Here is a 21,892-nt window from a genome sequence, read left to right as displayed (position 1 = left end):
TTGCCGCCCTTCTTTTTCACTGGAATATATTTTTGTTGCGCACTATGAAAGAGCTCCTTAAAAGTCCTCCACTGTTCCTCAATTGTGCCACCGTTTAGTCCTTGTTTCCAGTCTACTTTAGCCAACTCTGCCCTCATCCCACTGTAGTCCCCTTTGTTTAAGCATAGTACGCTCGTTTCTGACACAACTTCCTCATCCTCAATCTGTATTACAAATTCAACCATATTATGATCGCTCATTCCGAGAGGATCTTTTACGAGGAGATCGTTTATTTTTCCTGTCTCGTTACACAGGACCAGATCGAAGATGGCTTGCTTCCTTGTAGGCTCTGTTACATACTGTTCTAAGAAACAATCCCGTATGCATTCTATGAATTCCTCCTCCAGGCTACCCCCTGCGATTTAATGTAACGCCACTTTTTAAAAAAGGAGGGAGAGAGAAAGCGGGTAATTATAGACCGGTTAGCCTGACATCGGTGGTGGGGAAAATGTTGGAATCAATTATTAAAGATGAAATAGCAGCGCATTTGGAAAACGGTGACAGGATCGGTCCAAGTCAGCATGGATTTATGAAAGGGAAATCAGGCTTGATAAATCTTCGAGAATTCTTTGAGGATGTAACTAGTAGAGTGGACAAGGGAGAACCAGTGGATGTGGTGTATTTGGACTTTCAAAAGGCTTTTGACAAGGTCCCACACAAGAGATTAGTGTGCAAAATTAAAGCACATGGTATTGGGGGTAATGTACTGACGTGGATAGAGAACTGGTTGGCAGACAGGAAGCAGAGAGTCAAAATAAATAGGTCCTTCTCAGAATGGCAGGCAGTGACCAGTGGGGTGCCGCAGGGTTCAGTGCTGGGACCCCAGCTATTTACAATATACATCAATGATTTGGATGAAGAAATTGAATGTAATATCTCCAAGTTTGCAGATGACACTAAGCTGGGTGGCGGTGTGAGCTGTGAGGGGGATGCTAAGAGGCTGCAGGGTGACTTGGACAGGTTAGGCGAGTGGGCAAATGCATGGCAGATGCAGTATAATGTGGATAAATGTGAGGTTATCCACTTTGGTGGTAAAAACAGGAAGTCAGAATATTATCTGAATGGCGGCAGATTGGGAAAAAGGGAAGTGCAACGAGACCTGGGTGTCACGGTTCATCAGTCATTAAAAGTTGGCATGCAGGTACAGCAGGCGGTGAAGAAGGCAAGTGGCATGTTGGCCTTCATAGCGAGGGGATTTGAGTATAGGAGCAGGGAAATCTTACTGCAGTTGTACAGGGCCTTGGTGAGGCCACACCTGGAATATTGTGTTCAGTTTTGGTCTCCTAATCTGAGGAAGGACGTTCTTGCTATTGAGGGAGTACAGTGAAGGTTCACCAGACTGATTCCTAGGATGGCAGGACTGACATATGAGGAGAGACTGGATCAACTGGGCTTGTATCCACTGGAGTTTAGAAGAATGAGAGGAGATCTCATAGAAACATATAAAATTCTGACGGAATTGGAAGGAAGGAAGAATGTTCCCGTTGCTGGTAAGTTCCAGAACCAGGGGTCACAGTCTAAGGATAAGGGGTAAGCCATTTAGGACCGAGATGAGGAGAAACTTCTTCACCCAGAGAGTGGTGAACCTGTGGAATTCTCTACCACAGAAAGTTGTTGATGCCAGTTCGTTAGATATATTCAAAAGGGAGTTAGATGTGGCCCTTACGGCTAAAGGGATCAAGGGGTATGGAGAGAAAGCAGGAAAGGGATACTGAGGGAATGATCAGCCATGATCTTATTGACTGGTGGTGCAGGCTCGAAGGGCCGAATGGCCTACTCCTGCACCTATTTTCTATGTTTCTATGAATGTATGACACCAGCTTTTGCCTAGTCCCGACAATCAGAGACAGACCAATCACAGCTCCCTTAGCAGGCAGCAAACGCCACACGTTATCAGTCCAGCTTTGAGTGATGTAAGTTAGTACGCAGTCAGCCCCAAACCACACTGTGCAGCTGTAAAGCAGATAGATTTCACCCAACTGCAGCACCACAATTCAATCAAGGGAAACGATTAAAGCTGGCAGCACTGCCCATCCTGCACCTCACACCTCAATCACCGCTACTCATGGACTAAATCGAGCACAACAAATCAGGATGTGTCAGAGTTTGAGAGCTACAAACCTCTGGGAGGACATGAAACGGGGTCTGTCCTCGCTCAGGAGAAGGAGGTCCATCTGGAAATGGCAGCTCTCAGCAATAGCTGCACAAATAGCCACTCCAACTCCTCCTGATCTCAGACCCTCCACATCGCTTCACCCTTCCAGCCTGGCCCAGATCCAGGAGGTTGCCCGAGTGAGCACTGGTCAGACTCAAAGGCTCCTTACTGAAGGAACGCTGGCTTCAGGCAGACACTGAACAATCCAAAATGCCCATTCAGCCAATAGACCATCAGCAGCCAACCCCAACCTCCAGCACCAGCCACCCCACACAGTCCCTGCCCACACTCTCTTACCTTGTTCGAGGCCATCTCGCTGACTGAGCGGTAGGTCTGGATAGTCTCCAGCTGGTCCAGGCACCAGTCCAGTTCCTCCAGAGTTTCCTTGGCCAGTTGCTGGTAAGTATCATCTGGAAACACAGTGTCACACGCACGGTTAAAGCTAGCAATCCCCCGCTGTCATGTATGTAACTATGTAATACTTGCCACCAGAGGGCGTGACTGTTGGAGTCCTAATGTTCACCGGCACACATATGCAGGGCCAGTATAAAAGGTTGGCTGCCATGTTGTTTAGGAACTCTGGAGTTGTAATAAAGAAGACTAAGGTCACACTAAGTTTAGCTCACAGTACTCAGCCTCGTGGAGTTCTTGTACACCTAACAATTGGCGATGAGTAACAGAATACGAACCTTCACGCAACCATGGCTGCCTTTGGAATATTAGAGAGATTTGTAGAGGGTGATGATTGGGAAGCCTTCATCGAGCATCTCGACCAGTACTTCAGGGCCAATGAGCTGGAAGGAGACACTAACGTGGCCAAGCGCAGGGCGGTTCTCCTCACCATCTGTGGGCCTAAAATATACGGCCTCATCAAGAATCTGCTCACACCGACAAAACCAACGGAGAAGGAATATTCAGAGTTGTGCACACTGGTTTGGGACCACCTCAAGCCGAAGGAGAGTATCCTCATGGTCAGATATTGTTTTTACACACACCATCGCTCCGGGGGCCAGGACGTGGCAGATTATGTCACTCACCTGAGATGCCTCGCGGAACCTTGTGATTTGGAGCTGCGTTGGGGCAAATGCTGCGAGACTTTTTTGTGCTGGGCATCAGCCACGAGGTCATTCTTCGAAAGCTGCTGGCTGCTGAAACCCTAGACCTGAGCAGGGCCATCGCGATCGCCCAGGCATGCATGGTCATGGATGATTACACCAAACAGATATCTTCTCAACATCGAAGCTCACCGGCAAGTACTGTACATAAAATGACGTCGTTAGCAGGCCGAACTGCACATGGCAGGGCCTATACGCCTGCGGCTGCAAGACCTGTGATGACTCAGAGTCCGCCATCGGGGGTGAATGTGAATCCATTAGCACCGTGTTGGTGCTGTGGGATAATCATCAGGTCCATCAATGTCGATTCAAGCACTATGTGTGCAAAGGCTGCACAACGATGGGGCACCTCCAGCGAATGTGTAAACGTGCTGCGACACACCACGTGGCAGAGGATGATCGATCCGACACGGATCACGCAGCACAGGCAACTCAACCCAAGGAAGAAGTGTATGGGGTACATACCTTCACCACCAAGAGCACTCCTATAATGCTGAAAGTCAAATTAAATGGAGTTCCAGTATCCATGGAGTTGGACACGGGTGTGAGTCAGTCAATAATGAGCCAGAAGGCTTTCGAGAAACTGTGGGGCAATAAGGCACAAAGGCCCAAACTGAGCCCGATTAATGCAAAGCTGCGTACCTTCACCAAAGAGCTCATACCAGTCATTGGGAGTGCGGCAGTGAAGGTATCGTATGATGGAGCTGTGCCTGACCTATCATTGTGGATTGTTCCAGGCGATGGCCCAACGCTGTTCGGCAGAAGCTGGCTAGAAAAGATTAGATGGAATTGGAACGACATCAAAGCACTATCTTCAGTGGATGATGCCTCGTGTGCTCAAGTGCTGAGCAAGTTTCCCTCGCTATTCGAACCAGGCATCGGCAACTTCACAGGCGCCAAGATACAGATCCATCTAGGCCCCGATGCACGGCCCGTCCATCACAAGGCTCGGGCAGTTCCATACATGATGAGGGAGAAAGTCGAGATCGAACTGGACAGACTCCAACACGACGGAATCATATCGCCAGTCGAGTTCAACGAGTGGGCCAGTCCAATTGTTCCGGTGTTGAAAGCGATGACACAGTCAGAATCTGCGGAGATGACAAGGTAATGATTAACCGAGTCTCACTACAGCACCAGTATCCACTACCCAAGGCGGAGGACCTGTTCGCAACGTTAGCAGGGTGAGGGGGCGGGGGGGGGGAAGTTGTTCACCAAGTTGGACCTAACCTCCACCTACATGACACAGGAGCTGGCTGAATCTTTGAAAAGACTGACGTGCATCAACACACACAAAGGGCTGTTTATATACCACAGGGACCCTTCCGGGATTCGCTCGGCTGCAGCCATTTTCCAGAGAAACATGGAGAGTTTGTTGAAATCTGTTCCACGCACCATTGTGTTTCAAGACGACATCCTGATCATCGGTCGTGACACCATCGAACACCTGCACAACCTGGAAGAGGTTCTAAGTCGTCGAGACAGAGTGGGACTCAGGCTGAAACACTCCAAGTGTGTTTTCCTGGAGCCAGAAGTCGAATTTTTGGAGAGAAAGATTGCAGCAGACGGCATCAGGCCCACGGACTCAAAGACAGAGGCCATCAAGAATGCACCCAGACCACAGAATGTGACGGAGCTGAGTTCGTTCCTGGGACTCCTCAACTATTTCGGTAACTTTCTACCCGGGTTGAGCACGTTGTTAGAGCCTTTGCACATGTTGCTACGTAAGGGTGACGACTGGGTTTGGGGCAAATCTCAAGACACAGCCTTTGAGAAGACCAGGAACCTGCTATGTTCAAATAAGTTACTTGTACACTATGACCTATGTAAACGTTTAGTGCTAGCTTGTGACGCCTCATCGTCTGGGGTCAGCTGTGTGTTACAGCAAGCCAATGTACCGGGCAACCTCCAACCAGTTGCTTACGCGTTGAGAAGTCTGAATAAAGCTGAGAGCCTATAATATGGTTGAGAAAGAGGCGTTAGCATGTGTATATGGGGTTAAGAAAATGCACCAATACCTATTTGGACTTCGGTTTGAGCTTGAAACTGACCACAGCCGCTCATTTCAGAGAGCAAAGGTATAAATACCAACGCTTCGTCCCGCATCCAATGATGGGCACTAACATTATCCGCTTATGACTATGTTATCCGCCACAGACCAGGCACTGAAAACTGTGCTAATGCTCTCAGCCGGCTACCATTACCCACCACTGGGGTTGAAATGATGCAGCCTGCAGACTTGCTACTGGTCATGGATGCTTTTGTGAGCGAGGGGTCACCCATCACAACTCGCCAGATCAGGACCTGGACCAGCCAAGATCCTGTGCTATCATTAGTAAAGAGTTGTGTCCTAAATGGCAGTTCCCAGGAAAATGCAAGATGAAATTAAGCTGTTTCACCGACGCAAAGATGAAATGTCCATCCAGTCGGATTGTCTCTTATGAGCTAATCGCGTGATTTTGCCAAAAAAAGGCAGCGACCTACACAGTAGCCACCCAGGCATTGTCATGATGAAGGCAATTGCCAGGTCGCGTGTTTGGTGGCCCGGCATTGACTCGGACTTGGAGTCATGCGTGCATCAGTGCAACACTTAGTTGCAACTGAGCAATGCACCAAGGGAGGCTCCACTGAGTCTGTGCTCATGGCCTTCCAAACCGTGATCCAGGATCCACATAGATTTTGCCGGTCCTGGAAAGATGTTACTCCAAATGGATTGAATGCGTAACCATGTCATCCTGCACGTCCACAGCCACCATTGAAAGCCTCCGGGCCATGATCGCCACCCATGGCTTGCCCGACGTCCTTGTCAGTGACAATGGACCGTGTTTCACCAGCTCGGAATTCAATGAGTTTATGACCCGCAATGGCATCAAGCATGTCAGGTCTGCTCCGTTTAAGCCCGCATCTAACGGTCAAGCGGAGCGAGCAGTCCAAACCATCAAGCAGAGCAAGAAACGCGTGATGGACAGCTCCCTGCAGACCCGCTTGTCTCGCAATCTGTTCAGTTACTGGACGCGGCCCCACTCACTCACCGGGGTTCCCCCGGCAGAATTGTTAATGAAGAGGGCCCTCAAAACCAGGCTCTCCCTCATCCACCCGGATCTTAATGATCACGTGGAAACCCGGCGACACTGGCAGAACATGTACCACGATCGCGCGTCTGTTTCACGTGACATTGATGTTCACGACCCTGTGTTTGTCCTGAATTACGGTCATGGTCCCAAGTGGGTTGCTGGCACTGTTTTGGCCAAAGAAGGGAATAGGGTGTTTATAATCAAACTGGTAAATGGCCAAACGTGCAGAAAGCATTTAGACCAGACCAAATTGCGATTTACTGATAACCAGGAACGACTTGAAGAGGACATCACCATCGACGATCCACCAACACACACAACCAGCAATCGGCCTCACTGTCAATCACGAGGATGAACCCACCGTTCCTGACAGTCCGGTCAGACCAGCCGTGGTGCAGTGCAGCAATGGTCTGACCAACTCACACACGCCAGGGTTTGAACTTAGATATTCAACCAGGGAGTGAAGGTCACACTAAGTTTAGCTCATATTACTCAGCCTCGTGGAGTTCTTGTATACCTAACACTTGCCACACCTTACAGTGCTGTACCTGCCCTGGGAGCGTTTGATGGGACAGTGTAGAGGGAGCTTTACTCTGTATCTAACCCTGTGCTGTACCTGCCCTGGGAGTGTTTGATGGGACAGTGTAGAGGGAGCTTTACTCTGTATCTAACCCCCTGTACCTGCCCTGGGAGTGTTTGATGGGACAGTGTAGAGGGAGCTTTACTCTGTATCTAACCCGTGCTGTACCTGCCCTGGGTTTCATGTATCTTACATTATTATACATAACTGTATCCTAACATGCTATACATGACTGTAATAAGATATGACCTGTAACCACCAGCATACCTTACCACCAGGGGTGCACTTGCAAGAGACAGGTATATAAGGACAGGTCTCAGGCAAGTGCAGCATTCCAGAGCTGTGAAATAAAGGTGCAGGTCCAGAGTGACCTTGACTTTACTACATGCCTCGTGTGAATCTGTACTGAGGGGACAGGACTTTACAGTGGCGACGAGTTACGGGATTACAGAATCCACAGAATGGTGAACAACGGATCAGATGAAAAGTACAATGCGGGAGACAATTGGGAGGACTTTATAGAAAGGCTCCAGCAAAGCTTTGTAACCAAAGACTGGTTAGGTGATGATAAGGCAGACAAGAGAAGAGCCCATCTCTCGACCAGCTGTGGCTCGAAAACAAACGCTTTAATGAAGGACCTGTTGGCACCCGAGAAACCAGCAAGCAAGTCGTTTGAAGAATTGAGCACACTGGTAAGAGACCACCTGAAGCCAGCGAGCAGCCTACACATGGCCAGACACAGGTTCTACAACTACAGACGCTGTGTGGGCCAGAGCATACCCGACTTCGTGGCGGAACTTCGGAGGTTGGCAGGTTTTATGTGAGTTCTCCGATGAAATGAGGAGAGAAATGCTGAGAGACTGTTTCATTGAAGGAATAGGCCATGCAGGCATATTCCAAAAGCTCATAGAGACCAAGAACCTGACCTTAGAGGCAGCAGCACTGGTTGCACAGACATTCTTGGTAGGGGAAGAAGAAATGAGGTTGATTTACAATGCAGGTACGACAACTAACGAAATATTGGAACAAGAAGTTCACAGCACTAAACAAGCTGCTACCCCCACACACGGACAAAACCGGGAGAACAGGCTCTCGACAGCAGGCAGAAGCCATCAAGGGCCACAGGAATGGCCGTTCACACCTCATCAACCCACAATGCGAGCAATCAACTACAAACTGAGAGAAGCTCAAGAGAGATCAGCCAGACGCAGCTCATTCTTTGGGAACACTTTGAACAATGGAACAGGTCTGTGCTGGAGGTGTGAGGGTGGGCACCCGTCAAGGGGATGTCGATTTCAGCAGGCTGTTTGCAGAAATTGTGAATATACAGGGCATTTGGCCCGCATGTGCAAAAAAACGGCAGCTCGGCTGGTATATGAATCGGATGGGTCGGAAAGCGGACCAGAAGATGGTGGGGATAGTACCCGGGACACCGATGTACAGCGGGTCAACACGATCAATGGCCGCTGCTCCTACAACAGGACGCCTCCTATAATGATGAGGGGCCTACTCAACGGGATATCTGTCAGCATAGAGCTGGATATGGGAGCGAGTCAATCTCTCATGGGTGCTCAACAATTTGAACAACTGTGGCCGCATAAAAGAGACAGACCAAAACTCACAAGGGTCGACACCAAACTAAGGACCTATACCAAAGAAATCGTACCAGTCCTCGGCAGCGCCATGCTCTCTGTCACATACAAAGGGACAGTGAACCGACTTCCCCTGTGGATTGTCCCCGGAGACCCCCCAACACTGCTGGGGAGAAGCTGGCTGGCAAAACTGGAAATGGGATGATTTCCATGCCATGTCATTAGAGGAACGGACCTCCTGCTCAACAGTTATAAAGCGATTTAAACATCTCTTTCAGCCAGGTGTGGGCACTTTCAAAGGGGCCAAAGTCAAAATCTACATCACACAGGATGCTAGACCGGTCCATCACAAGGCCAGAGCTGTACCCTATGTGATGAGGGAAAAGATTGAACACGAACTAGACAGGCTTCTGCGGGAAGGCATTACATCACCTGTGGAATTTAGCGACTGGGCAAGTCCCATCGTCCCAGTCATGAAGCCTGATGGATCCGTACGAATCTGTGGGGACTACAAATCTACCATAAACAGAGTCTCCCTACAGGACCAGTACCTGCTGCCCAGAACGGAGGACTTATTTGCCACATTGGCTGGAGGTAAACTTTTCTCAAAATTAGACCTCACATCTGCGTATTTGATGCTAGAATTGACCGAGGAATCCAAGCTACTCACCACCATCAACACACATCGAGGCCTTTTCATGTACAATCGATGCCCATTCGGCATCAGGTCGGCAGCTGCCATATTCCAGCGCAACATGGAGAGTCTGCTCAAGTCCATCCCGGGGACGGTTGCATTTCAAGACGACATACTTATCACGGGCAGGGACACCGACTCCCATCTCCGTAATTTGGAGGAAGTACTAAAGCGGTTGGATCGGGTAGGCCTACGAGTCAAGAAATCCAAGTGCCTGTTTCTCGCACCCGAGGTTGAATTTTTGGGCAGAAGGATTGCCGCTGATGGAATCCGCCCAACAGAGTCCCAAACAGAAGCAATTCGCCTGGCACCCAGGCCCCGGAATGTCTCAGAACTGCGCGCCTTTCTCGGGCTACTCAATTACTTTGGGAACTTTATGCAGAACTTAAGCACGCTGCTGGAGCCTCTCCATGTGCTACTCAGAAAGGGGTGCGATTGGTTTTGGGGGGACGCCCAGGAACGCGCCTTCAATAAGGCACGCAACCTTCTGTGTTCCAACAGTGTTTTGACTTTCTTTGACCCAGGTAAAAAGCTAGTTCTCACATGCGATGCGTCAGCGTATGGGGTCGGGTGCGTTTTGCAACATGTCAATAGGGCGGGCAAATTACAACCCATAGCTTATGCCTCCAGGTCACTTTCGCGGGCGGAGCGCGGGTACGGAATGGTAGAGAAGGAGGCACTCGCGTGCGTGTACGGTGTCAAAAAGATGCACCAATACCTTTTCGCCAAGTTCGCCTTAGAAACCAACCACAAACCCCTCACCTCCCTCCTATCCGAGAGCAAGGCAATAAATGCCAATGCCTCGGCGCGAATTCAACGGTGGGCACTCATGCTGGCGTCCTACGACTATACCATAAGGCACAGACCAGGCACAGACAACTGTGCCGACGTGCTCAGCAGGCTACCCCTGGCGACCACGGAAGGGTCTGACGAACAGGACTGTGAGATAGTCATGGCAATCAATGCCTTTGAGTCCACAGGTTCGCCCATGACGGCTCGCCAAATCAGAGCCTGGACGGCCAGCGACCCCACGTTATCCTTCGTAAAAAGATGTGTCCTAACCGGTGACTGGGCAGAGGCTCGCAATGCCTGCCCCGAGGAATTAAAACCCTTTCACAGATGTATGCATGAGCTATCACAACAAGCAGACTGCTTGATGTGGGGCAGCCGAGTAGTCATGCCACCGCGAGCACCCGGGGATCGTTCTCATGAAGGCCATAGCCAGATCCCACGTCTGGTGGCCTGGTATTGACGCGGACCTGGAGCTCTGCGTCCGAAGGTGCACCATTTGTGCCCAACTCTGCAATGCCCACAGGGAGACTCCACTGAGCCCCTGGCCCTGGCCTACCAAACCGTGATCGCGGGTGCACGTAGACTATGCGGGCCCATTCATGGGCAAAATGTTCCTCGTAGTTGTAGGTGCATTTTCAAAGTGGATCGAATGCACCATTTTAAACTCGAGTACAACCTCCACCACTGTGGAGAGCCTCGCAACCATGTTTGCAACACACGGAATCCCTGACATATTGGTCAGTGACAATGGTCCGTGCTTCACCAGCGCAGAATTCCAAGACTTTATAATTGACCACAGCATAAATCACGTCAAGACGGCACCGTTCAAGCCAGCCTCCAATGGCCAGGCGGAGAGAGCAGTGCAAATCATTAAACAAGGCATGCTTAAAATCCAAGGTCCCACGCTGCAGGGTCGCCTGTCGCGACTGCTGCTGGCATACAGATCTCGTCCGCACTCATTGACTGGGATCCCCCCCGCGCAACTGTTGATGAAAAGGACTTTAAAAACAAGGCTCTCATTAATCCTCCCAGACATGCACGAAATCGTTGAGGCAAAGCACCGTAAGCTGACTGCGTACCGTGACAGAAATTCGAGGGGGAGATGGAATGAGATAGGGGTCCCAAATGGCTTGCAGGGACAGTAACGGGCAAGGAAGGAAACAGGCTACTGGTAGTACAAATGGACAATGGCAAAACCTGCCGGAGGCATGTAGACCAAGTCAAAAGCAGATTTACCAACAACACTGCGGAACCAGAGGCAGACTACAATGTGGAACTCGCACCACACCTGGTGGACAGACAGAGGGAACAACCTGAGGAAAGGGCAATCCCAACAGACAGCCCAGGCGAGTCAACAACAATCACACCAATCGAAACAGACAGCCCAGGCGAGATACCAGCAACCACACCCAAAGAAAAACAGACACCAAGGCAAACAACTGAACCACAACTCGGACACTTCACGCGAGAGTGTAGACCACCTGAGAGACTGAACCTATAAAGACAATAAGACCTTGGGGGAGGGTGATGTCATGTATCTTACATTATTATATATAACTGTATCCTAACATGCTATACATGACTGTAATAAGATATGACCTGTAACCACCAGCATACCTTACCACCAGGGGTGCGCTTGCAAGAGACAGGTATATAAGGACAGGTCTCAGGCAAGTGCAGCATTCCAGAGCTGGAAATAAAGGTGCAGGTCCAGAGTGACCTTGACTTCACTACATGCCTCGTGTGAATCTATACTGAGGGGACAGGACTTTACACTGGGAGTGTTTGATGGGACAGTGTAGAGGGAGCTTTATTCTGTATCTAAACCCGTGCTGTACCTGCCCTGGGAGTGTTTGATGGGACAGTGTAGAGGGAGCTTTACTCTGTATCTAACCCCCTGTACCTGCCCTGGGAGTGTTTGATGGGACAGTGTAGAGGGAGCTTTACTCTGTATCTAACCCCGTGCTGTACCTGACCTGGGAGTGTTTGTTGGGACAGTGTAGAGGGAGCTTTACTCTGTATCTAACCCGTGCTGTACCTGCCCTGGGAGTGTTTGATGGGACAGTGTAGAGGGAGCTTTACTCTGTATCTAACCCCGTGCTATGCCTGCCCTGGGAGTGTTTGATGGGACAGTGTAGAGGGAGCTTTACTCTGTATCTAACCCCGTGCTGTACCTGCCCTGGGAGTGTTTGATGGGACAGTGTAGAGGGAGCTTTAGTCTGTATCTAACCCATGCTGTACCTGCCCTGGGAGTGTTTGATGGGACAGTGTAGAGGGAGCTTTACTCTGTATCGAACCCCGTGCTGTACCTGCCCTGGGAGTGTTTGATGGGACAGTGTAGAGGGAGCTTTACTCTGTATCTAACCCCCTGTACCTGCCCTGGGAGTGTTTGATGGGGACAGTGTAGAGGGAGCTTTACTCTGTATCTAAACCCCTGTACCTGCCCTGGGAGTGTTTGATGGGACAGTGTATAGGGAGCTTTACTCTGTATCTAACCCCGTGCTATACCTGCCCTGGGAGTGTTTGATGGGACAGTGTAGAGGGAACTTTACTCTGTATCTAACCCCGTGCTGTACATGCCCTGGGAGTGTTTGATGGGACAGTGCAGAGGGAGCTTTACTCTGTATCTAACCCCCTGTACCTGCCCTGGGAGTGTTTGATGGGACACTTTACTCTGTATCTAACCCCGTGCTGTACCTGCCCTGGGAGCGTTTGATGGGGACTGCATCCACTTCAGGATTCTGCATTCTGTCAGTGTCTCTGGGGGGGTTTTGAAGCTGACACTGTGAACACCCGACTTGCAGGGTTTGCAATGGACACAAGCTGCTCCCACCCCCCATTTCACTCTTCACTTCCTTTGCTATGTAAGAGGTTTCATTACCTGACAGGGTGCACAGAGCAGGCTGTGGGGCCACTGGAGACCTCCTGTGGAGGAAAGGAGAAAATCAAGTTAATATAAAGAGAGGCACAGAGAGACAGGGTAGACACAGACAGGAAACACATAGACAGCACGCAGACACGATACACACAGACAGGAAACACGCAGACACGATACACACAGACAGGAAACACGCAGACACGATACACACAGACAGGAAACACGCAGACACGATACACGCAGACAGGATACACGCAGACAGGATACACGCAGACAGGAAACACGCAGACAGGATACACGCAGATAGGATACACGCAGACACGATACACGCAGACAGGAAACACGCAGACAGGATACACGCAGACAGGAAACACGCAGACAGGATACACGCAGACAGGATACACGCAGACAGGAAACACGCAGACAGGATACACGCAGACAGGATACACGCAGACAGGAAACACGCAGACAGGATACACGCAGACAGGAAACACGCAGACAGGATACACGCAGACAGGAAACACGCAGACAAGATACACGCAGACAGGAAACACGCAGACAGGATACACGCAGACAGGAAACACGCAGACAAGATACACGCAGACAGGAAACATGCAGACAGGATACACGCAGACACGATACACGCAGACAGGAAACACGCAGACAGGATACACGCAGACAGGAAACACGCAGACAGGAGACACGCAGGCAGGAGACACGCAGACAGGAAACACGCAGACAGGATACACGCAGACAGGAAACACGCAGACACGATACACGCAGACAGGAAACACGCAGACAGGATACACGCAGACACGGTACACGCAGACAGGAAACACGCAGACAGGATACACGCAGACAGGATACATGCAGACAGGATACACGCAGACATGAAACACGCAGACAGGACACACGCAGACGCAGACATGAAACACGCAGACAGGACACACGCAGACGCAGACAGGAAACACGCAGACAGGAAACACGCAGACAGGAAACACGCAGACATGAAACACGCAGACAGGACACACGCAGACGCAGACAGGAAACACGCAGACAGGAAACACGCAGACAGGAAACACGCAGACAGGACACACTCAGACAGGACACACGCAGACAGGGCACACGCAGACAGGAAACACGCAGACAGGAAACACGCAGACAGGAAACACGCAGACACGATACACGCAGACACGATACACGCAGACAGGAAACACGCAGACAGGAAACACGCAGACAGGACACACTCAGACAGGACACACGCAGACAGGGCACACGCAGACAGGAAACACGCAGACAGGAAACACGCAGACAGGAAACACGCAGACACGATACACGCAGACAGGATACATGCAGACAGGATACACGCAGACATGAAACACGCAGACAGGACACACGCAGACGCAGACATGAAACACGCAGACAGGAAACACGCAGACGCAGACAGGACACACTCAGACAGGACACACGCAGACAGGGCACACGCAGACAGGAAACACGCAGACAGGAAACACGCAGACAGGAAACACGCAGACAGGAAACACGCAGACAGGACACACGCAGACAGGGCACACGCAGACAGGAAACACGCAGACAGGAAACACGCAGACAGGATACACGCAGACAGGAAACAATCAGACAGGAAACACGCAGACAGGATACACGCAGACATGAAACACGCAGACAGGACACACGCAGACGCAGACAGGAAACACGCAGACAGGAAACACGCAGACAGGAAACACGCAGACAGGACACACTCAGACAGGACACACGCAGACAGGGCACACGCAGACAGGAAACACGCAGACAGGAAACACGCAGACAGGAAACACGCAGACACGATACACGCAGACACGATACACGCAGACAGGAAACACGCAGACAGGAAACACGCAGACAGGACACACTCAGACAGGACACACGCAGACAGGGCACACGCAGACAGGATACATGCAGACAGGATACACGCAGACATGAAACACGCAGACAGGACACACGCAGACGCAGACATGAAACACGCAGACAGGACACACGCAGACGCAGACAGGACACACTCAGACAGGACACACGCAGACAGGGCACACGCAGACAGGAAACACGCAGACAGGAAACACGCAGACAGGAAACACGCAGACAGGAAACACGCAGACAGGGCACACGCAGACAGGGCACACGCAGACAGGAAACACGCAGACAGGATACACGCAGACAGGAAACAATCAGACAGGAAACACGCAAACAGGATACACGCAGACAGGAAACACTCAGACAGGACACACGCAGCCAGGAAACACGCAGACAGGAAACACGCAGACACGATACACGCAGACAGGAAACACTCAGACAGGAAACACGCAGACACGATACACGCAGACAGGAAACACGCAGACAGGAAACACGCAGACAGGAAACACGCAGACAGGACACACGCAGACAGGGCACACGCAGACAGGAAACACGCAGACAGGAAACACGCAGACAGGATACACGCAGACAGGAAACAATCAGACAGGAAACACGCAGACAGGATACACGCAGACAGGAAACACTCAGACAGGACACACGCAGCCAGGAAACACGCAGACAGGAAACACGCAGACACGATACACGCAGACAGGAAACACTCAGACAGGAAACACGCAGACACGATACACGCAGACAGGAAACACTCAGACAGGAAACACGCAGACAGGATACACGCAGACAGGAAACACTCAGACAGGAAACACGCAGACAGGAAACACTCAGACAGGAAACACGCAGACAGGATACACGCAGACACGATACACCCAGACAATTTTTGACAGTATGGGTGCTGTGTCTGTTAGAACGAACCCTGTGGGACACTCAGAATCACTAATGATCCAATGAAAAATAGCCACCCTCAAAGCCTCCCTGATAAAGTGTAACATCCCCACTCACATCTGGGAATCCCTGGCCAAAGACTAGTCCGCCCTAAGTGGAGTAAGTGCATCTGGGAGGGCGCTGAGCACCTCGAGTCTCATCGCTGAGAACATGCAGAAATCAAGTGCAGGCAGCGGAAGGAGCGTGTGGCAAACAGTCCCACCCTCCCCTTCCCTCAACCACTGTGTGTCCCACCTGCGAGTCTGTGGCTCTCGTATTGGACTGTACAGCCACCTAAAGACTCATTTTTAGAGTGGAAGCAAGTCTTCCTCGATTCCGAAGGACTGCCTATGATGATGACACGCAGACACGATACACACAGAAATGCAAGGAATGGAGACACACAGACACAGCACACGGACACACAGAGTAAATCGTGGTATAGTGTTTCCACTCCCTGATTTAATGTTGGTATTACTTTATTATTGGTGGCTATTTTTCATTGGATCATCAGTGATTCTGAGTGTCCCACCGGGTTGGTTCTAACAGACACAGTACCCACACTGCCTGAAATTAGCCTGCAGTAACTCAGTGTCTGCATCTCACTTGCACTGGCCCCAGTCGGTGCAGGCAGGTACCGCCCTCTGGAGGGCGATAGCAAACACTACACCACAGCACCGAGGGGAGCAGGCAGGCAGGTTCAAGCTGTTCACCATGCCTGCCTTTAATCTGGTATGTGGACTGTTTCCCAGCATTCAGAATCTAGGCAGACAAATCCTGGGATATCAATGTTAATGCAGAGGGAGTGCTCAGGACTGGAGGGAGTACTGAGCATGTGTATTCTCCCTGTGAGTGACTGTTCATGCTGAATGTGTTTGAGGTTCAGTCTGAGTGCAACAGTGTTCCTCGTAACCAATAGTACCTTTCGCCAGCACCAGAGGCAGCCCACACATAAACAACCCACAACCTCAGCCAAAGAGAATCGGCTGCAAATCCGCCGGGATCCTCCAGTGGGGGAGGGGAGGGGACCCTCCGGTGGTGGGGGAGGGGAGGGGATCCTCCAGTGGGGGAGGGGAGGGGACCCTCCGGTGGTGGGGGAGGGGAGGGGATCCTCCGGTCGTGGGGGAGGGGAGGGGACCCTCCGGTGGTGGGGGAGGGGAGGGGATCCTCCAGTGGGGGAGGGGAGGGGATCCTCCAGTGGGGGAGGGGAGGGGACCCTCCGGTGGTGGGGGAGGGGAGGGGATCCTCCAGTGGGGGAGGGGAGGGGATCCTCCGGTGGGAGAATGGAGGGGACCCTCCGGTGGCTGGGAGGGGGGAGGGGACTCCGATATATAAAACGGAAAAGAGTGACTAAAGTAAATGTTGGTCCCTTAGAAGATGAGAAGGGGCATTTAATAATGGGAAATGTGGAAATGGCTGAGACCTTAAACAATTATTTTGCTTCGGTCTTCACAGTGGAAGTCACAAAAACCATGCCAAAAATTGCTGGTCACAGGAATGTGGGAAGGAAGGACCTCGAGACAATCACTATCACTAGGGGGGTAGTGCTGGACAGACTAATGGGACTGAAGGTAGACAAGTCCCCTGGTCCTGATGAAATGCATCCCAGGGTATTAAAAGAGATGGCGGAAGTTATAGCAGATGCATTCGTTATAATCTACCAAAATTCTCTGGACTCTGGGGAGGTACCAGCGGATTGGAAAGCAGCTAATGTAACGCCTCTGTTTAAAAAAGGGGGCAGACAAAAGGCAGGTAACTATAGGCCGGTTAGTTTAACATCTGTAGTGGGGAAAATGCTTGAAACTATCATTAAGGAAGAAATAGCGGGACATCTAGATAGGAATAGTGCAATCAAGCAAACGCAACATGGATTCATGAAAGGGAAATCATGTTTAACTAATTTACTGGAATTCTTTGAGGATATAACGAGCATGGTGGATAGAGGTGTACCGATGGATGTGGTGTATTTAGATTTCCAAAAGGCATTCGATAAGGTGCCACACAAAAGGTTACTGCAGAAGATAAAGGTACGCGGAGTCAGAGGAAATGTATTAGCATGGATAGAGAATTGGCTGGCGAACAGAAAGCAGAGAGTCGGGATAAATGGGTCCTTTTCAGGTTGGAAATCAGTGGTTAGTGGTGTGCCACAGGGATCGGTGCTGGGACCACAACTGTTTACAATATACATAGATGACCTGGAAGAGGGGACAGAGTGTAGTGTAACAAAATTTCCAGATGACAGATAGATTAGTGGGAAAGCGGGTTGTGTAGAGGACACAGAGAGGCTGCAAAGAGATTTGGATAGGTTAAGCGAATGGGCTAAGGTTTGGCAGATGGAATACAATGTCGGAAAGTGTGAGGTCATCTACCTTGGAAAAAAAAACAGTAAAAGGGAATATTATTTGAGTGGGGAGAAATTACAACATGCTGCGGTGCAGAGGGACCTGGGGGTCCTTGTGCATGAATCCCAAAAAGTTAGTTTGCAGGTGCAGCAGGTAATCAGGAAGGCGAATGGAATGTTGGCCTTCATTGCGAGAGGGATGGAGTACAAAAGCAGGGAGGTCCTGCTGCAACTGTATAGGGTATTGGTGAGGCCACACCTGGAGTACTGCGTGCAGTTTTGGTCACCTTACTTAAGGAAGGATATACTAGCTTTGGAGGGGGTACAGAGATGATTCACTAGGCTGATTCCGGAGATGAGGGGGTTACCTTATGATGATAGATTGAGTAGACTGGGTCTTTACTTGTTGGAGTTCAGAAGGATGAGGGGTGATCTTATAGAAACATTTAAAATAATGAAAGGGATAGATAAGATAGAGGCAGAGAGGTTGTTTCCACTGGTCGGGGAGACTAGAACTAGGGGGCACAGCCTCAAAATACAGGGGAGCCAATTTAAAACCGAGTTGAGAAGGAATTTCTTCTCCCAGAGGGTTGTGAATCTATGGAATTCTCTGCCCAAGGAAGCAGTTGAGGCTAGCTCATTGAATGTATTCAAGTCACAGATAGATAGATTTTTAACCAATAAGGGAATTAAGGGTTACGGGGAGCGGGCGGGTAAGTGGAGCTGAGTCCACGGCCAGATCAGCCATGATCTTGTTGAATGGCGAAGCAGGCTCGAGGGGCTAGATGGCCTACTCCTGTTCCTAATTCTTATGTTCTTATGTTCCCCTTGGGAGCCAGGCCGCTGGCCCTGCCACAACCCTCCCTGGTGGCCCAGTGGCCAAAGTTAAAAAGTGATCACATCTCTCCCCTTTAACAGAGGGGAGAGAGGGCGGTGACGCACACGCGCTGTGACATCACCACGCTGATTGACAGCGGCGGACGGCCCCACCGACCCATTTTTAGCCAATCGGCCTGGCTTTGAGTCGAAGGCCTGCCCCCATTAGCCAAAGTCCTGACAATGGATCTACTCACCACACCAAGAGTTCCAGCGGATGAGTGATAGCTAAAAGCTCATCGGTGCCCCAGCTTTCTGGTGCACCTGAATTTCGGCCCCCAGAAATCACCAAGTTCATGTCCCGGTCCGTGCTCATTCACTGAACATTGCCATCGTCAGAACAAGCTGAGCATCTCTGGAGAAGAGAAGACTGAGAGGAGACCTGCTGCAGGGCTCCACATTAGGAGGAGTTTCGACAGGGTGGATGTGGAGACACTGTTCCCACTTGTGGGTGAGTGCAGAACAAGTGGACACAACCATAAGATAGTTATTAAGAGATCAAATGAAGTATTTATGAGCAATTAATTTAAAGAAAGAATAAACTTGCATTGATATAATGCTGTTCCTGCACCCAGGACTTCCCAAAGCATTTAACAACCAATGAAGAGCTTTTGAAGTCACAGTTGGAATATAGGGCAGGTGCTGGCACAGAAAGGATTGAAGATAGGTTGATGTGTTTAAGAGGAGGGTTGAGGCATACAGAGAGGGGCTATGGGGGGTAAGAGTGGGAGGAGGCTCGTGTGGAGCATGGACCAGATGGGCCAAATGGCCTGTTTCCGTGCTGAACATTCGATGGAATTCTATCTAAGCTGTGATAGGTCACAGAAAAGTCACAACACTTGCATCTGCACTTCTGATTGGGTGGTGAGCAGTTATCATGTTTTCCCCTTAGCCAATCACAGAATTGGTTTGTGACTGGTCTACACCGTGTGCTGTGATTGGCTGACTGCAGCAGATACCTGATACTCACTTATTAGGAGGTCCTTGAGTGTTGGCCAGAACAGTGAAGTTGTTTCTCACACTGCGCAAACTCGCCAGGATCTGAGGGAAAGAGGGAAAGCAATAAACAAAGGGCAGGTACAGCACGGGGTTAGATACAGAGTAAATCTCCCTCGACACTGTCCCATCAAACACTCCCAGGGCAGGTACAGCACGGGTTAGATACAGAGTAAATCTCCCTCTACACTGTCCCATCAAACACTCCCAGGGCAGGTACAGCACGGGTTAGATACGGAGTAAATCTCCCTCTACACTGTCCCATCAAACACTCCCAGGGCAGGTACAGCACGGGTTAGATAGAAACATAGAAAATAGGTGCAGGAGTAGGCCATTCGGCCCTTCGAGCCTGCACCGCCATTCAACGGGTTCATGGCTGAACATGCAACTTCAGTACCCCATTCCTGCTTTCTCTCCATACCCCTTGATCCCCCGAGTAGTAAGGATTCATCTAACTCCTTTTTGAATATATTTAGTGAATTGGCCTCAACAACTTTCTGTGGTAGAGAATTCCACAGGTTCACCACTCTCTGGGTGAAGAAGTTTCTCCTCATCTCGGTCCTAATTGGCTTACCCCTTATCCTTAGACTGTGACCCCTGGTTCTGGACTTCCCCAACATTGGGAACATTCTTCCTGCATCTAACCTGTCAAAACCCGTCAGAATTTTAAACATTTCTATGAGATCCCCTCTCATTCTTCTGAACTCCAGTGAATACAAGCCCAGTTGATCCAGTCTTTCTTGATAGGTCAGTCCCGCCATTTATTCACATTATACTTCATCTGCCATGCATTTGCCCACTCACCTAACCTATCCAAGTCACTCTGCAGCCTCATAGCATCCTCCTCGCAGCTCACACTGCCACCCAACTTAGTGTCATCCGCAAATTTAGAGATACTACATTTAATCCCCTCGTCTAAATCATTAATGTACAATGTAAACAGCTGGGGCCCCAGCACAGAACCTTGCGGTACCCCACTAGTTACCGCCTGCCATTCTGAAAAGTCCCCATTTACTCCTACTCTTTGCTTCCTGTCTGACAACCAGTTCTCAATCCATGTCAGTACACTGCCCCCAATCCCATGTGCTTTAACTTTGCACATTAATCTCTTGTGTGGGACCTTGTCGAAAGCCTTCTGAAAGTCCAAATATACCACATCAACTGGTTCTCCCTTGTCCACTCGACTGGAAAAATCCTCAAAAAATTCCAGAAGATTTGTCAAGCATGATTTCCCTTTCACAAATCCATGCTGACTTGGACCTATCATGTCACCTCTTTCCAAATGCGCTGCTATGATATCCTTAATAATTGATTCCATCATTTTACCCACTACCGATGTCAGGCTGACCGGTCTATAATTCCCTGTTTTCTCTCTCCCTCCTTTCTTAAAAAGTGGGGTTACATTGGCTACCCTCCACTCGATAGGAACTGATCCAGAGTCTATGGAATGTTAGAAAATGACTGTCAATGCATCCACTATTTCCAAGGCCACCTCCTTAAGTACTCTGGGATGCAGTCCATCAGGCCCTGGGGATTTATTCAATCCCATCAATTTCCCCAACACAATTTCCCGACTAATAAGGATTTCCCTCAGTTCCTCCTTCTTACTCGACCCTCTGACCCCTTTTATATCCGGAAGGTTATTTGTGTCCTCCTAAGTGAATATCGAACCAAAGTACTTGTTCAATTGGTCTGCCATTTCTTTGTTCCCCGTTATGACTTCCCCTGATTCTGATTGCAGGGGACCTACGTTTGTCTTTACTAACCTTTTTCTTTTTATATATCTATAGAAGCTTTTGCAATCCGTCTTAATGTTCCCTGCAAGCTTCCTCTCGTACTCTATTTTCCCTGCCCTAATCAAACCCTTTGTCCTCCTCTGCTGAGTTCTAAATTTCTCCCAGTTCCCGGGTTCA

General features: G+C 50.1%; 1 protein-coding gene across 1 annotated transcript in view; it reads right to left on the bottom strand.

Moving 5' to 3' along the window:
* Nucleotides 1–2,088: 2,088 nt before the first annotated feature.
* LOC139238004 (3',5'-cyclic-AMP phosphodiesterase 4B-like) overlaps nucleotides 2,089–21,892 on the bottom strand; it is a 505,001-nt gene continuing 485,197 nt past the window's right edge. The window contains exons 8-11 of the mRNA XM_070867402.1: nucleotides 19,954–20,024; nucleotides 12,923–12,966; nucleotides 2,492–2,604; nucleotides 2,089–2,109 (exon numbers count right to left, since the gene is read on the bottom strand). Of these exons, the coding sequence (XP_070723503.1) occupies nucleotides 2,089–2,109; nucleotides 2,492–2,604; nucleotides 12,923–12,966; nucleotides 19,954–20,024 (249 nt within the window). The remainder of the gene's footprint in view (nucleotides 2,110–2,491; nucleotides 2,605–12,922; nucleotides 12,967–19,953; nucleotides 20,025–21,892) is intronic.

Source organism: Pristiophorus japonicus, chromosome 24 (genome assembly GCF_044704955.1).
Source record: "Pristiophorus japonicus isolate sPriJap1 chromosome 24, sPriJap1.hap1, whole genome shotgun sequence".
Lineage (NCBI taxonomy): Eukaryota > Metazoa > Chordata > Chondrichthyes > Pristiophoridae > Pristiophorus > Pristiophorus japonicus.
The sequence above is the reverse complement of the archived record's forward strand: the minus strand, read 5'-3'. Positions and strand labels throughout refer to the sequence as shown.